General features: G+C 43.6%; 1 protein-coding gene across 4 annotated transcripts in view; it reads left to right on the forward strand.

Moving 5' to 3' along the window:
- Positions 1 to 18,435, forward strand: part of LOC125440222 (mitogen-activated protein kinase 10) — a 93,256-nt gene that overhangs the window by 38,234 nt on the left and 36,587 nt on the right. For 3 of the 4 annotated variants that reach the window (XM_048509923.1, XM_048509924.1, XM_048509920.1), the window contains exon 7: positions 11,895 to 12,077. In XM_048509923.1, the coding sequence (XP_048365880.1) occupies positions 11,895 to 12,077 (183 nt within the window). Of the gene's footprint in view, positions 1 to 4,061; positions 4,134 to 11,894; positions 12,078 to 18,435 lie in introns of all 4 variants that reach the window. The other variant, XM_048509921.1, reaches the window with a different exon arrangement.

An 18,435-nucleotide genomic window follows, 5' to 3' on the forward strand; every position in this document is an offset into this window, starting at 1 on the left:
TATAAGTGGAGACCTCTGATGGTAGCTTTCAAAACGTAATCGTTCTTCGTTTATTTGTAAATATACATATCCCATCTCCATTTCAAATTCCATCCCCATATATATGAAATAAAGTGTGTTTTCCCTTCCTTTGCACGGATCCTGATCCTAAAGCAGATCTGCTCCGCGTCCCCCCCCTCCCCAACCCTGGTTTTTTTTGAGAATCATGTTATGTGCAATTCTTTTGATTTAATGTGGCTCATACCCGTGGCTGTAAGCCATGTTAAAACAAGAGAATCTCGATTCTCGAAAAACCCTCCCCTGGCTCCCATCTGCGGAGCCACGCAGGGGAAACGGGCCCTGTCTCAGTCCGGGGGGTTGGTCAGGCAGGGAGGGAGGCAGGCAGGCAGGGAGGGAGGGAGGGAGGGAGGGAGGGAGGGAGGAAAAAGCCAGCAAGAAAGAACAAAAACAATGTGCCTTCGTGTGAGGGTGCACCTGCCGGCCAACGTCCCGGCTGTCCATGGGACAGCCAGCTATGCAAAGGGGCCGGGGCAAGGGTGGGTTCATGTAACCCACCTTTTCCTGCTTTTATTGGCCCAAGCAGAAAAGGCCCTAGATGACTCTGTCATGCTTACAGTCATGTGACATCATTTCCGCCTTTTCCCCACCATTCTGGAGAGTGACAGCAGTAGGGGGGTGGGTCTATGAGTGGGAGATCTCCCACCAGATGCAGGACCCTGGCAACCCTACCTTCCTCACATGGATCTTAGGACGCTGCCCAGTAGTTCCTCAGCATCATATTTACATTTGTCTAAGATTTACCTTCTAGTGTCCTTCAGTGTTTACACTGCAGTCGGAACTGTATTGGCCCCAACTCCCAAGATTCAGAAAGTCCAGTTTTCATAGTTAGTGCTCAGTGCTTTAAAAAGTGGAAGAAACGATTAGCCGAATTTGCCGAATATACACATTTATTTTGTTCTTCAAGCATTCGCACAAATAATTTAACGAGGAAAATGTTTCTTAAGGGAACAGATGTATAATTAATAGCTGAAGATGTAAGTGCTTGATCTGTCTTTTTTGATATCATTTTACTTATGGAGATGAAAAGCAGTGGTCATGGGTTTGTTTTTTTGCTGCACAAAGAATAGACACGATCTTCGTGCTGCTGAAGCTAACCACATTTTAAATCCCAGGGTAGGATTTAAATTGAATCAGCTAAGGGTTGGGTTTAGAAGCCAACTTGACTTCATGCAGTTGCTACAGAAATCAGACTCAGTGTGTATGTAATTTTAAATGCGAATGAACCCAAGATAACATGGTACATGTTTTCTCTCCCTCCACCTCCCACCTTTACATCTTTCCTCTAATTCTGGCATTGAATGTGGCCAGTTATTAGAAGGAAACATTATCCATGCATCATAGAGTTACAGGTAGTGTTTCCATTTGCTCGCTTATGGTGAGAAACTTCCAGGTAATTGCCTGCTGATGCTCACCTGAATGATGAGTGGAAACTTGGTTCAAATGGAGGGGGCATAATCATCCCCGGAAGAAAAAGAAGAATTGGGTCTCATCTACTTACAGAACATTTTGACCAGTGGTGTACCACCATAAAATGGTGCTCTGGGCATGTACTCAAATTTTGTCCCCCAAGCCCCCCCCCCCCAAATTGTGCCCTTACCTCTCCAAAGCAGTGTATGGGCAGGAGAACATGGCAGGACAGCAAGGCAGCAATGGACAAGAGAGCGAGGCAGCAGTCGGGTGCAAGAACAAGATGGTGGGCAAGCAGGGAGGGAGGAGTCGTGTGGCTAAATGCACCTCCTATGTGAGCAGGGCTAGTGGCCCCTTGGGTTGTGAGACCCCCCAATGATACACTGTGGTTTTCACCATAGAGTTCTTGTTGATTCCTAGAGTTACCCAGAACAAAAAGGTAAGAATTTCTTGCAAGTAGCTGAGGCCTTATTTTTCATGTTTTTTATGAGATCCTCCTACATCCCTAAGATCTAGAACAGGGGTCTGCAACCTGTGGCTCTCCAGATGTTCATGGACTACAATTCCCATCAGACATTCTGGCAGGGGCCAATGGGAATTGTAGTCCATGAACATCTGGAGAACCACAGGTTGCAGACCCCTGATCTAGAAGGACTCTGGAGAGCAATGGGGCCTAACACTCCTTGTTAAGGGAGAATAGGTGACCTAAAAATTAATTCTTCAAAAGCTTGAAGAGGTCCATTTCTGGGTTTTTTAAAATGTATCTTTCTTTGCATTAAAAAAGGGAATGATACTTTGGCATGAGAATGAGATTGAAAATAAGATTCTGTTTGAAATATTCAGGACTGAATTTTTAAGGGGCAGCTCAGAACACTGATTGTGGCTGTTCTTTATATTTCTTTACAAAAAATAGCTGTAGGTCTGTGTGACAAATAATCACAGATGGCCAATACTCAGAGGCCGTCCTCTTAGATCAGACCTGGGCATTATACGGCCCGCGGGCCACATCCGGCCCGCTGGATGACCCTGACTGGCCCCCCTGCCATGCTGGGGAGCGAGGCGTCTTTGAAAGCCCTGCAGAAGCCGGTTGCCTTGGCTGCCGGCTTCTGTGGGACTTTCAAAAGCGCCTTGCCCCCCTGCCTTTTGGCCCGGCCCTCCACAATATTTTCTGTTTCTTATGCGGCCCCATGGAAAAAATAATTGCCCACCCCTGTCTTAGATAGTGCCCTTTGTTTATTTAACGATTTAAATGCTAGAAAAGTAGTTAGTGAGTGGAAGGTTGCAGATGTGTGTGATAGCATCAGTGGTCAAGAATGACCTCTCTGCCCTCAACTGGAGCTCCCTTGCCTCCTCCTAGCGACCTAGCCCACAGTCTTCTATCAAGATATGTAGTTCTTTTTCACAAATACTTAAGTTTAGATAATTTGGCTCCTAGGATATCTTTAGATAGTTCTTCCCCCAAAGCCACAACAGAGAAGATGTTCCTGATTTAATTGTACCTCAGGAGTCCAACTCTGATCTAAGTGCGGGCACTGCGAATTATTGTCATTTCACCATGTGAGGCAGCTACCACCAGACCAGAAATTAGAGTCCACTGCACTCAGGAAAAGGGAATGTAATTTGCATGTCCCTTAAGAAAATAAAGATTCTTTAGAACAAAAGGCAGTATGCTTCTAAGAATGCTGATGAGACCTATTTTTAATTAAACATGGAATTATAATTGCAAAACCGTAGTGACATATAGCAGCTAGCCATAGGTCGAATTTAATTCACTGAGTCTTTCTTTCTCTTTCTCCAGTGTTCTACTGCTATGTAGGTGCATTCGACAATAATTTTTGTTTAAAAAAATTCTTCATCATACCTTCTAGTTTTCCTTCTTCCTTCCATCAGCCCCCTCTCACCCTGTACAGAAAGAAGCGATTGCCCAAAACAAATAGACATTCTCTTTCCAAAAAAGGAATCTCTTCAGGCTCAGAAGTTAGATCATTCAGGTAACCAAGAGGTTCCCTTCTTTCCTTTCCCATAATTTACAAGAAGTGGCCCTTGAGGAGATGGGTGCATTAATTGTTCACTGTTTGCCTTCTACAATCCACTGTCTGAACGCAGAAGAACCGTCCATGAAAGATTGTTCTATTAGTAACTTCCCTCTTCACAGGGGTAAACATGAGGTTTTGTCCAGAGTAGTTAAACCTAAGCTTTAGGGCTGTGCTTAGTAGGGCAGTTATTTGGATTCAGGGCTGTAAGACCAGCAGAAGGCTTGGTCCCCATTCACCAGCCTTCCCTTCTGCTTTCTCATCTGGCTGCTCCTCGTTTATACTTGCAGCAGCCACCTCTGCTAGTTGAAATTGCAGGGATGTTGCTAGAGGGTAGGAAACAGCAGAAACGGATGGCTAGAATGCCAGGCGGCAACACGGCCGTGGATTTCTGAACCTACTTTCAGAACCGAGGCTCGAAAATTCCAGGTTTGGTGCTTCTTCTCGGAAGGCCTAGCAAGCAGCCATGTCTGTTTGGTGACACAACCAGATAAGTCTTCTCATTTGTTTGTTGTTCTGTTGCTGTGTTCTTGTTTACCTTCATTTCATTTTTGTTTTCAGTTGACATGTGGTCAGTAGGGTGCATCATGGGAGAAATGATCAAAGGTGCTGTGTTGTTTCCAGGCACTGATCGTATCCTTCCTAGCAGGCGGCGGGACATTTTAGGTATAATGGTTAATCCTTTTTTTTTCTTTCTACCTTTTTTATTTTTGGAGCAGAATGAACAGCCGCAGACTTTACTGTACATCTGCAAATGGAACACAAATGCCACTTGGAAATGCCACCCGATCCCCCACCCCTTCATCACAGTAGCTCTATTTGAAAGTTTAAGCTGCACGCGATCAAATTCCAGAGAGTTAGCTATTTTAGCCTGTTGCAGAAGAACCAAAAAGCAGTCTTATGGCATCTTAAAGACTATCCTTTTTGTAGCAGAAGCCACTAGATTTCATGAACAATGCTTACTACAGAGACGGAATTGTTAGCAGCAGTGGCATATCTGCCTAGGGACAGGGGTACCCCTTGTCCCCGGGCGCCACTCTTCTAGTCACATGGGGGGCGCAAAATCGGCCCCCCATGTGACCAGGAAGTCCTGGTGTCTCATCGTTTTCGCATGCCTCGACACCATCCAGTAGGGGGAGTCTGTTGGGGGGGAGGTGGGCACCCTAGACCTTGCCCATGTCCATGGTGACATGGGCAGGGTCTAGGACAGCGGGGGTGGAGCCTGGGGCATCAGGGGACGGAGCTAGGATGGTGGGGGCAGAGGGGGGGCGGCAGAGCCTGGGGGCATCCTGGAGACAATTTGTCTCCGGGCGCCATTTACCCCTGGCACGCTTCTGGTTAGCAGCCATCTTGTTATATTATTAGAGATACAGCCCGTGCTAAAACGTTTCTGTATCACGGCGCATCCTTGTTTATCCAAACTGAGAAATATACAGAATATTAGGAGTCCTCCTAGGCACAGGGCAACAATTACTTTATTTTTTATGAATTTGTTTGATTTTATCCCAGATTTTTATTCAGTAGACTGAAAAGTATATTTTGGATAGAAGGACCACTGATTAAATTCAGTTCACCGAAGTTTGAATAATGGGGCTTCCGCATTCTTAAATTGAACAGGAGTTTAGAAATGTCTTGCGTTTCTTATGTTCAAATTACAGAAGACAAGAAGTTGGTGGTTTTAGCACTGGCATTTCTTCTCAGAGTGGGACCAGTGAGGAATTTAAATTAATAAATTGCTTTCTGTGCCAGGATCTCAGTGATAGAGTATTGAGACTGGAAATATTAGTGCTTCCAAATTTATACTCATCCATCTTAGCGCGAAACAATAGACTTCAGCCCCTTATAATTTAAACAAGTGAGAAGGAAATTAATTATCTATATACAGTTAATAGTTTTGTATGGGTATGAGTGTTTGCATAGCAATAGTTTCACTGTTTCTTCCTTGTTATTTTTGTAAGGTAACCAGTGGGTCAATCAAAGCTTATTTTCAATAAGACTGTATCACATTAAACAGTTATAAACCCACAACTACTGTACAATGGGATCTCAGGAAAGAGTTACAGCAAGTTCTGGCTCTTTGGTGACTGTACCTGCAGAATGTTCACATATTCAAACATATGTCACATCAGAGGCGTGGCAAGGGGGGAAGCGCCCGGTGCACTGGTGTGTCCTCCGCCCCCGGCACGCCCCTGTCCCACCCCAGAATGCCCTTTGCCACACCCCCACAGGGGTGCACGCTTGGTGCATTGCGCACCCCCATTCCCTTGGAGTTACGCCTCTGTGTCACATTCACATTTGACAATTGATGTTCCACTCCAAGCACACTTATTTGAGTATAAATCCCACCAACCCACTGGAGTTGACTTACAAGGAGCATAGCCATGGATTAGGACTGTTAGGTAGGCTTTTAAATAAATCATAGGTGCACACTAGAAACATAGTAAATGAACAGCTAGGGAAAAAATATTTTTTGCATTTAAAAATAGGAGCGAAAACTACCAGACCACAGCCATGAAGCCCGGAAAACCACAACAATCTGTTAAAAATATCCCTCAAGCTAATAGGATTATCCATAATTTTTTCAAAAAAATATTACTTACTTACATTTTCCCCAACCTTTTTATCCCTCTTGATTTTCACAACCTTGCCGCATTTGGCAAACCGCATGTCTTTCAGTTCCCACCAAGTGTATACAGTTGTGACCCTGCATCCCTCTACACTATTCTAGTTCATATTTTCATTTTTGTACACATCAGTTCATATATAAACCTATACCAGCCTGAACTCTCTCTAGCCCACATCTTGGTGCAGTTTTATTTTCTTTAAATTGAAGGAATTAGCACAGTGGTTTGTTTTTGTTTTAAATCATTTCCCCCTAGGTTTAATGAATATCCCAAATAGGGATGGGGTGGACATGCTGCTCGTGTGTAGAAGAAAGTCTCTGCCATTAATGCATATTTCATCCAAAGGTTTGTATCTCTTCACCTGTCCAGATTTATCGTTTATGTTCTTCGCTGTTTTTCTCACCAACATCTTGTGCTTCTCCTTGTTGGAACGCTTTATCGGTTTAGCGCTCAGATTCACTGAGCAGAGATGAATATATCTGAAGATTAGCTAGGAAATCTTCATTGACAGTAGCAGATTTTCTTAAATGGTTTCATTTGAGGCTACGGATCTCAATTTCAGTGGAGAGTAGCATTGATGTTGAATGTTGCCTAAAGTAAAAATTACAGTGACATTGAATGTTCAGTGGGAAATCTGAAGAATTTTGAGAGAAGGAAAAATTGTTTTGACATTTCTTAAGGAAGATTCTGTTTTACTAGAAAACATTAATGCAAGCTGTTAGATCAATTTTGCTGTTGGGAATCTACAGCTGACAAAGGAACTCTCCATTAGGAAGTTAAAATTGATACAAATGGGGACCCCTGTGGAGACTTGTGTGGTAGCCGAATCTTTCAAACACAAAAATTCGATGAGTTTGGAGGTTCCTTCTAATAAAAATCCTTCAGGGGAAGTGAAAAGAGTTTTGGTAAGGATAATAAAGTATTTCAGAGAAATCCAATACATCTTAAGTAGTGAATAAATAACAAAATGGTGGAGTTAGCTATATATTTCAGGGTTCCCAGGTATCTAGACCATTTGGTACTCATCTGGTAAATGGCAAATTCAGTGAGAGAAGGTTGGGTGCTGTGTGGTTTCCGGGCTGTATGGCTGTGTTCTAGCAGCATTGTCTCCTGACGTTTCGCCTGCATCTGTGGCTGGCATCTTCAGTGAGAGAAGGTTTCATAGCAGACTTTGCAACTTCTCCTGTGTGTCACAACGTCCAAGTTAGTATGCGGAACTCAATGTCACTAGGTTACGTGGAAGACAGAATTATAAACCGACTTCAAAGTACCAAGTATATTCTTAGACTATTGTAATAGGAAGGGAGCAAAAGGAAATGTTGTTTTAGTGAGCTGCAGTCATAGGACAAAAATGTTATCATCAGCAGGAAGTCGACTGATGGAAAGGTTTGAGCTAGGCTGTTTAGACCTGCTTGTACGTGTGGGTTTGGAATGTTTAAATACGCAACTGGACGGTAAGCTGAGGGAGAGGGCCAGGTATAACTGACAGTCTGTGTTTGACTTGGTGGTAGTGGATTAAAACTGGTCAGGCCAGCAATAGGCTATTACTCGACAACCACAAGAAATTCTTGTTGTTGAAAACCAACCATGCCTTTCCTGTTGCAACCTTTCCTTTTCAGTGTAAGAAGGATAATAATTTAAACAAATAGCCACAACAAAATAGCAAGGGTTTCTCATTCCAAGGTAAGATTTCCCTGATTTGATTGACAGAGAGATCATTTAAACTTGTCCTTAGCATGCGAAGACTTAGGTTTGTAGCTCCCATGTGGTTAGGCTAATCGAGGTCCCCCGCTCCCCCGTTTTTGTAAACTTTGTCTTTCAAATAAACTACCAGGAGGAAAAGAAAAGATACGCCTAACCAGAGATGCCCTGTACAATGTATTTTAAAAGCCTAGTTTCTCTTCAAACAGCTGCATAGTTATTAAAATTTGTTCGCGGGGCCTCTATAATTAAACCATTGAAAGCATTTTGCTGTAGAAATAACTCCCTAGAAACCAGCCACTAGCAGCTGAAGAATTGTTTGAAATTTGTCCTTAATTGTGTTGGTATTCTTAAACAAATAGATGCTATTAAGTGTGCTTTCCATTTCCTGAAAGACTCTACAACATTTTCTAGCATTCTTTTGTTCTTGTTTGTAGCATAACTTTTCAATAGTAAGAGCCTCCAAATCTTGAGCTTAAAATTTATTTTTTTTTGCAAACCTGTTTCTAACATTACACTGTACCTGCATTTCTGCATCCTTTGGGTAGATCAGATTCACTTTCCATGTATCAGAGAAGCTAGTTGGCTATTGTAGTAGAAAATACTGGCCTCTATAGATTAAGATATTGTCTCAGTACAGGGCAGTTTCATGGCATGGTATGATCAGCTGCTGGTCCAGAGTCATTCACAAATGATATTGATACAACGTCTTGTATCAGCTTTGTACGCCTCAGACTATGATGCATATGTTCCAACCTCCAGTGATTATGATGTGAATCCTCAGAGAGCAACACAGCTTGCAATTTATTTTATTGTAGGTTCGGTGTTTAAAATTGCATCTTGCACTCAGCTTATCCCTTTAAGCCTAGTCTTTTATTAAAATGTGTCATACCCATTCCATAACTTATTGGATCTTATCTTTACACTTAATATTGAATTGAAGGGTGTTCTAGTGGGCCTGTCTTGCCTTCATTTCCACTGGTTGCCGTTTCAGACTTTGCAAACTGCGGGAATCTCAGAAACTGGGGGTAACGTACGAGGGTGAAAACATCTCAGCCGTTGGTTCTCCCCCGCCCTCTCCAATTGTCATTGTCAAAATCAAGCATCAAATAATATGTTACGGGCTCACTTTCACAGTTGAGATAATAATTGGTATTTAGGGACATGCTCTTATAGAAAATGTGCTTCTTTGTCATAGGAAAATAGGTATTCTGATGTAGGAGCCTGATGGGGAAATGAAAAGTAGGTAAGGTAGCTGCTGTAGCTAAACCTATTTTATTTCTGCATTTTTTTTTAAAAAACACGCTTTTTTTCCAGGTGGGTGTTGCAAGTGAAAGGTTTTGATAGCATAATGATTTGTAGATCCAGTATAATTCCAGTATAATCCAGTATAATTCCTATGTTTCCAGTGAACCAAGAAGTCAGGAAGGTCGTCTCTTATGATTTTTGACTTCTGAAGAGAAGCCATTCTTTCTGGCCATCCGACCATTTCCCTCTTGTCTTTTAGTTACTTCCTCAACATATTTTCATATTGAATGTAATGTTGAATCAAGTTCCTTAACATTATTTCCTCAACAAATACTTCCATCAAGGACTGTATTTGAACTACCATAGGCACACTTCGCTGCCACTCAACGTTATCTTTCCTCCCATGTCTACTCAGTGCTGGGTTTGTCCCCCCCTGCTGTTGATGTCTTCTGTGTTCCAAAGTTTTTGATTTAGCAGAGACATTTCTTATTATCTGGTGCTCGTTCGTGTTAAATCAACTGTCCTTATTTTACCTTTGGGGAAAAATTTTGAGAATTCCTTTTAAACACAGAACAACCTGAAGGGATTTATGGGTAGAGCTGCCACTTTTCAGTTTTCAACCTTTCCCATCCTAGTATCAAGAAGGCAGATCTCTGAGTCAAGAGGAGATGTGTTTTGTCTCTAGGATTTAAATGTACACCTGATACACGGCAAAGTTGCTTACAGAATACAGTCTGATACTTTATAGACTGCAGCTGGTGAGGTTCAGTTTGAACTACTGATAAAGTCATGTAGAGGATAATCCCCCCAATAATATACCTTTTACCAAAAAAAATAGAACTCCTTGATTGTTTTAAATTGGCACAGGATAGACTCTTGCAGACTAAATAAATACATATTATGCAGAGAATGCGATCAGAGGGCGTTTCCCCACTCACCACGACCCCCCCATGCCTCGCGCTGCTCTCAGCGCGTGTCATTTCTGGCGCATGCCCAGGTGTCCCCACGACTGGGGTCATCAAAAGGCGCCGTTGACAAGAGTGCCAGGTATGACGTGCGCTGAGGGGGCACGGCAGCGGCAGCATCGGGGCAGCTGCGTTGTTGCCACCCCTGTCGTGGGGCGTGCCGGGGGACCCCGCGCTACTTGAGGAGAGTAGCGCGGGGCTTAAGGTAAGTGGGGAAAGGCCCAGAGAAGAGTTTTCAGCAGTAGTGGGAGAGTTAGGCCATGGCGTGAGGACTGGGTGGTACCCACACACAGGGTTGACCCAGTTTTCATCTGTGTGGAAGCTATGCTGTCTTGACCATTTGTTGCAGATTATAAACCTCTCAAGCAGGAGTGCCTGCGTTCCATAAGTGTGCCATTGATACTAAATTAACAACAACCAATTAACCCCAACGTGCTAATAGTAACAATCATAAACATGAAAGGCAGGATTTCAATATTGTAAAGCGTGAAAGTATTTGAGTTTATTGTGGATTATTTTTCAATAGCGTTTTTATTTTCTATCCTATGAAAACTGAATGGTTTCAGAAAATTGTGCAAACCTTGCTGAGATGGGTTGATAAAACATTTGAGTTTTCTGAAATATTTTGTGAAATGCTGAACAGGCTTCCTGTATATTAAATTTTCTATCAGTAACTTGTATCCATTGTTGAATGACACAGTTTGTGCATTCATAAGCATATATGAATAAGTATGTATAAGTTTTGGGAATCGGGGTATCTTGGAGTATCCATCTACCAACAGTACTGCATCAGCAGACATTCATCTTAGGGAGGCAAACATAGTCCTCAGAGGTCAATGAGATTAAAGCAGCTGAAATTTGTCAGACCTACATTTGTGCCCAATGGGACTCCATGACATCCCTTCCCGTTGCCCATCTTACTTCCTAAATGAACACGCACTTCTAATCCCAGGGCATCTCATGAAGACCGCACTATTAAAGGAAAGGTGCCACAAAATGGTTTCAGCAAGGAGGTTGTGTAAAGAGGTCATGTTGTTTTATCCCTCTGAACTTTGTGTGATACGATGCTGAAGCTATGAATAGACCAAGCAGTAAAACAGCTCTTCAGATCTGTTTGCATAATGTAGTCTATACTGTTGAGTTGTGTGTGCATAGGAGCAAACAAAAATAACTTTGCTGGAAGGAGTTTGGAGAAGTTGAATGCCCCAGAGGTTTCCAGATACCTATATGGCACCATGAAGCTGTACATTATTTAATCGAATGTAAGCCCTTTATATGTGTGGCATGCTTGCCTTAGCAATGCTATTGGCCCACTGTTGTCTTTTCTGCTACATCGGTAATGTAGAGAAATATCTAGTGTGATCCTATGAGTCTCTCTCTTCGTAGGGTTCCTCTTCTATCAGGGCGACTGGTGCTGGCATAGAAATGGCTTGTGTGATGTGGGGTACCCTGATCCATTACCGATGTAGCAGGGAATCCAGTTATCAAGGAGCAGTTCTGAAGTTGTAATGACACGATGAACATATGAATTGTGCTACGGCCTAATCTGAATGACTGGGACTGAGCCAAGCTTTAGCCTTTGGATCATTTAGCCTTTGAATGAAACTCTTTTGATGTTACGTTGCCCCCAAAGTGACCCACCCATTGAATGAAACTCTTTTGATATTACGTTGCCCCCAAAGTGACCCACCCACTGTATAGTTAACACAAATCCAACCCTTTGGGTCTTCCTGAAATGTCAGACATGCAACCCACCTAGGAATTGGAGGAAGGAACTAATGTTTGAATGCATTAAGAATGGTCTTGGGGGTGGGTGGGTTTTTGCACCTCTTCTTTCCTTGACTCTCACCGCCCAGATATTGACCAGTGGAATAAAGTAATCGAACAGCTGGGAACACCATGCCCGGAATTCATGAAGAAACTCCAGCCGACGGTGCGGAACTACGTGGAAAACCGACCTAAATATGCTGGCCTCACTTTCCCCAAACTTTTCCCAGACTCTCTCTTTCCAGCTGACTCAGAACACAACAAACTCAAAGGTAAGAGCAAAGAAGCTGTAGCGCTGTGTGGTTTCCGGGCTGTATGGCCGTGTTCTAGCAGCATTCTCTCCTGACGTTTCGCCTGCATCTGTGGCTGGCATCTTCAGAGGATCTTCGACAATACAAAGAAGCTGTACTTGGACTGCAGAGTGAGAGACGGGGACTAGGTGACTGGGTCTTGGGTCAGAAGAGCCTTCCTAAATTTGCATGGGAGGAAAAGCTTATTTGCAGGGGAGGGGGGGGAGCTCTCTTTTACTTTTTATCCTGCCTTAACAATATGTACAACCTAACTGCCCAGACTACCCCAATCTCATCTGAGCTTGGAAGCTAAGCAAGGTGGGTACTTGGATGGCAGACCACCAAGGGAGACAGGCTGCACTGCAAAGGAATACCAATGGCAAACCACCTCTGCACATCTCTTGCCTTAGAATAATAGAATCATAGGGTTGGAAGAGACCACAAGGGCCATCAAGTCCAACCCCCTGCAATGAAAATCCCATGAAATGTAACAGCGTGGGGTTTGCATGAGTCGGGTGTGATGGGTGGAGGAAGGGGAAAGTGAGGATGGGGTATGAGTCTGAAATTGTGTGCATCGAGGAATGCTGCTGTAAATTTCGTTGTGCGTGCACAGTGACAATAAAATGCTTATGCTTATTTGATGGTACACTTTACAGGAGTGCTAGAGAAGTTCAAAGGCATTTTAAGGATCTTTTAGAACAGCGGTTCTCAACCTGTGGGTCAGGACCCCTTTGGGGGTCGAACGACCCTTTCACAGGGGTCGCCTAAGACTCTCTGCATCAGTGTTCTCCATCTGTACAATGGATCAATGTTAGGGTTGGGGGTCACCACAACATGAGGATCTGTATTAAAGGGTCGCGGCGTTAGGAAGGTTGAGAACCCCTGTTTTAGAAGATGCTGTACAGTGGTGCTTTTTTTCGATGGGCTCAATCAGGAAGGCTGTTTTACTGGCACATAGTTTATTCATCAGTCATGCTACAGAACTGGCTAGCATGGCAGGGACATGTTGGAAGGGGCTAGTCCAGAGGTCTGCAACCTGTGGCTCTCCAGATGTTCATGGACTGCAAATCCCATCAGCCCCTGCCAGCATGGTCAATTATCCGTGCTGGCAGGGGCTGATGGGATTTGTAGTCCACGAACCTCTGGAGAGCTGCAAGTTGCAGACCCCTGGGCTAGTCAATCCTCTGTCTCCGGTGCAGAGCTGCCAGTTTCTCAACCTGCTCCTGCACGTGTCCCTTTTAACAGCTGTTGGAGCTTGCCGCAGTTCATTGGTGCTCATACTTGCCTCCCTGCTGAACAAACAGAATCTTCACCTGCTTATTTCTGTTTTCAAGGCACAGGTGTTTGAAGACATCATCTTTGGACAGCTGGCAACCCAGTTTGGTAGTTTAACAATCTACGTAGCCATCTACAACTCAAGTCATGTTTTTTTCTGATTAATACTTGATATTTGATTCGTAAATACTGTCAGCAGAAAACACTTCTTTCAGAACGTCTTTGTTGAACTCACATACCCTACTTTGGTTGCAGGACAATGTCTCATAAAGCGATACCAAAGGACATGATAAGAACCCTGGTGAGCCAGACCAGTGGGCCCATCTAGGCCAGCATCATGCCAGCGTGGTGTAGTGGTTAAGAGCAGGTGGATTCCAATCTGGAGAACCGGGTTTGATTCCCCACTCCTCCACCTGAGTGGCAGAGGCTTATCTGGTGAACCAGATGAGTTTCCACAATCCTGAATTCCTGCTGGGTGACCTTGGGCTAATTACAGTTCTTCAGAACTCTCTCAGCCCCATTTACCTCAACAGGTGTCTGTTGTGGGGAGAGGAAGGGAGAGGAGATTGTAAGCCCCTTTGAGTCTCCTTACAGGAGAGAAAGGTGGGGCATAAATCTAAACTCCTCCTCCTCCTCCTCCTCCTCCTCCTCCTCCTCCTCCTTCTTCTTCACCACTACCACCACCACCACCACCACCACCACCGGCCAATTAGTCGCCCTGGAGGGCCAACAAACAGGACGTAGGGTCCAAGGCCTTCTTGTGATGTTCCCTCTTTGCACTGACTTTGAGAGGTGTACTGCCTCTCAATATGGACATTCTGGTCCCCTCTTGCATCATTCCATCTTGCATACAGGAGTCTCCTACTGTGCCTCCCCCCCCACCCGCAGAAACAGCCATTTTACACATGGGAAACTGCATCCACAGGAGGGCTGTTCATGCCCAGGGTTGGGCATATGAGGAAGATTGGATCAGGCTGCCAGGATTGTCTTCTTGTATGAAGCAAAGATATTTGTGTGTGTGTGTGTGTGCGTGTGTACGTGTGTGCGCGTGCTTAAATTGTAAATGCCACTAGTAAAAATGGCTTTGGTTCCGTTATGTTCCACACTGAACATGAACAGCTAAGGCTGGATACTGCTCGCAGAGAGGTTGTCACTGTGTGAAATCACAGGAAGGAAAGACATTTTTGAGCATAAATAGAACCCATGATTAACATCAACCCCATGGAATCCTTCTGCAAAGAAATAAAAATGATGAAAGTGTGTTTAATATAGAAAAGACTTCCAGCCGCAAATCTGCGGCCTTTCCCATGCTTGCTGCATTGTACCAGTTTTGCACGTCTGGATTCCCAAGGCTGCTTGCCACAGAAATGCATAATGTTTTTTTAATCTGCTGTAATTTGCATGTCATTACCCAGAATCCCTTTCCCATCATACGGCAAGGCAGTTTGCCTGCACTCTGGGGAGTGATTGACGGCCTGCCCAAATGGCCAAATACATATAATCCCCCCTCCCCTGCTGCATGCACACACACAGTGCACCACCCCCACGATGAAACAGAATAATGGACTTGAAATGAGTTTGAAGCAGATGCAGAGAGAAAGATAATTAAGGTGGTCTTTCTCTCTTGCATACATACAAATGTGTCTGTCATCAGATTCCAATTTGCTGTGTTAGTTACTAAAACTACCCTTTCTTAACAACATAGTCATACACCCTACAATAATATTTCTGTTACCTTGAAAACCAGGATTGCATCCCTCTGTAGCAGGAGGTGACATTTTGCCACACTGTTGTCACCCATAGAAAATATTTACAGACTGGCCCCTGCCCCCGCCCAGCTCAGTTCTCCAGCTTAAAAAAAATGTACCTACACAAAGCATCATCAGAGATACAAATAAATTGCAAACACTGGTATAAATAAAGATAAAGATGCAGGCAAAGATGTATAAAGATGCAGGCGAAATGTCAGGAGAAAATGCTACTAGAACACGGCCGTACAGCCCGGAAACCACAGAGCACCCCACTGGTATACCTAAATGGCAAAAGGTGGAACCTTAAGACTATCTCTTAAGATTAACACTTGTGTTCTGGGCGTAGCATTTTTGGATGAAATGCATTCAACAAACTGGCCTGGAGCTCACCAGATCTTCTACCGTAGTACATCTGTTAGTTTTTACAGTGCCATAAGACATTATTTCTTTTTGCCGTAAGAGACGGACAACAACACACACACACACACCCCGCGAATGATTTGCAAAGCTGCTTGCTATTTAGTTGCTCACAGGTTAAAAAAAAGTAAAATCAGCGTCTAAGCTTGGAACAGTGACAGCACCCAAACTGTTTACCAGTGTGGTTCAGTGGTTAAGAGCAGGTGGATTCTAATCTGAAGAACTGGGTTGGATTCCCCACTCCTCCACCTGAGTGGCAGAGGCTTATCTGGTGAACCAGATATGTTTCCACACTTCTACATTCCTGCTGAGTGACCTTGGGCTAGTGACTAGTCACAGTTCTCTCCGAACTCTCTCAGCCCCACCTACCTCACAGGTGCCTGTTGTGAGGAGAGGAAGGGAAAGGAGCTTGTAAGCCACCTTGAGTCTCCTTACAGGAGAGAAGGTGGAATATAAATCCAAACTCTCCTTCTCCTTCTTTAGATGTAGGGCCAACACCTCAGTAGGGAAACAGAAAGGGTCAAGTGGATTTAATTATTTATTTACATTGATCAGTAGGGATCTGTGGTACCTGCAGGCCAAACCGCATTCCAAATCCATTTGCATGTAGTCTGCTGGTGGGATGCTTTGCTTGTATGGAAGTTTGTCTTTACAAAGATTGTCTGCCTCATTGCAAACAGGAAGCAGGGAAGAAAGAGGCACGTTCTTTCTGTGAGCATAACAAAATGCACAGTGGGTGTGGGCAGACAAACGTTGGTTGTGAATGTGACTCGGGTTTTTTTTGCTGGCAAACCTCTCTCTTTGATAAGTGTGTGTGAACCCACAGTTTGCTATTGAACCTGGGAGCTGGAGAGAGCATGATGTTTAAATTAGCTTTTTTATTACACTAGTATAATTGATATGTAAATTTCTACTTTAGGGTGAATGGGGGCAGAGCAGTTTTCCCGCAGTCTTTCAACAAATGTTTACGTATTCAGTTGGAGATTATTAGGTTGTGCATGTAACCAGTGGGTGGTATGTATTATGGTCTGATCTGGAAAAAATGCACAGGAGTGTATTTACTCTACATAGGGATGTGGAAATATACTCCTTTTCATTTCTTTGTATTGCCTGGTATGGTCAGTCTGCAAATTATCTTTCCTCCCATTTGCATTTCCCGAATTTCCTGCTTCTTTCCTGCCATTTCTTTGCACTTGACATAAATACTTTGAAAAAGGGGTTAATTTCAATGTGGAAAATTCAGCTTGAGAAAGTAGAAAATGGTGCAAAGACAAACACTCAAACAAGAGCAAAGTAAAATTGAAATGGGAATTTTCAAGTCACAGAAATGGAAAATTCAGTACCGTTCCTATTCTTCTACCCTTGGAAAATAGAGCAACTGCTCCAAATATTTTTTGCCACTAGTGTTCCTATTTTATTTGGTTTCTCCTTGGAAAACATGCTGTGAATGAAGAATGGGTAGTTTTTCGTCTGTCAAATAAGAACCTTTTCTGCCAGTAATTAAGAAGAAACGTCAGCCGTATGGATATTAAACAAACTTTATATGTTGATGGCACAAATTGTCTGATCACGATGACAACGGAACTGGATGCACACCCGTATGTGGTACATGCATCAGTTTGTGACAGACAATTATAGGAGACCTGATTTTGTACCAGAAGAGTTCCTCTGTGTCAGTCATCCAAATAAGTATTGTCGAAGGCTTTCACGGCTGGAATCACTGGGGTGCTGTGTGGTTTCCGGGCTGTATGGCCGTGTTCTAGCAGCATTCTCTCCTGACGTTTCGCCTACATCTGTGGCTGGCATCTTCAGAGGATCTTCAGAGGATCTTCAGATCCTCTGAAGATGCCAGCCACAGATGCAGGCGAAACATCAGGAGAGAATGCTGCTAGAATATGGCCATACAGCCCGGAAACCACACAGCACCCATCCAAATAAGCTTTCAGCAAGGGATTAATCAGACTTCTTTTGCCAGAATGGTTCAAGCGTTGGTCTCTTTTGGCCAGATTCCATGCTTTATTTGCGGATCCTGCAGGTTTGCCGATTCTCCGGGGCTATGAATAGCAAAGCATGCCCAGGCACTCTTGCATCTGTTCCCATTCAGACTCTGAATGCCTTTTGTGGGGAAGCAAATAGTTTACTGCAAACAGAGCGGATTTTGGCTAGCGATACCACAATAATCCCCCATTGTATTTCTGACGCAGATATTATTGTGCGAGGAACAGCAGTGCTGTTATTGCTGCCACAATAGAGATTGAATTGGATGACTTTTTTATCCACCTATTCAGTCTAAAGTTGAGCCATATTAACGCTTTAGAAGCAGCTTATATTAGAAGCAACAAAGGAGTTAACGCTTAAATCTCTGAATGGGAAGTGATCCAACGGGTCAGGAATTTCATTCTATTGTATATCATACTTGGATCCTGTCTTATTTATTGGAGAATTCCATATAATTATCTTGTTTTTGGCTCTCGGAAATACAAGCCTGTAAGGTACCGTTTTAAAATCCTGTAGATAACTCATAAATATGTGTATTTGGCTACAAATTCCACTGATCCCGAGACTTAGGCAGCTGGGTATATTTTGTTTGATGAAGAGAAGGTTAAAAGGTGACATGATAGCCATGTTCAGATGTTTGAAGAGATGTCATGTTGGTGAGGGAGCAAGCTTGTTTTCTGCTGCTCCAGAGACTGGGACCAGGAGTCATGGGTTCAAGGTGAAGGAAAAGAGATTCCACTTAACCATCAGGAAAAACTTCCTGACAGTAAGGGCTGTTCAACAGTGGAATGCACTACCTCAGAGTGTGGTGGAGTCCCCTTCTTTGGAGGTTTCAGAGACTGGATGGCCACCTGTCAGGAGTGCTTTGATTGTGTGTTCCTGCATTGCAGGGGGTTGAA

This window comes from Sphaerodactylus townsendi, linkage group LG10 (genome assembly GCF_021028975.2).
Source record: "Sphaerodactylus townsendi isolate TG3544 linkage group LG10, MPM_Stown_v2.3, whole genome shotgun sequence".
NCBI lineage: Eukaryota > Metazoa > Chordata > Lepidosauria > Squamata > Sphaerodactylidae > Sphaerodactylus > Sphaerodactylus townsendi.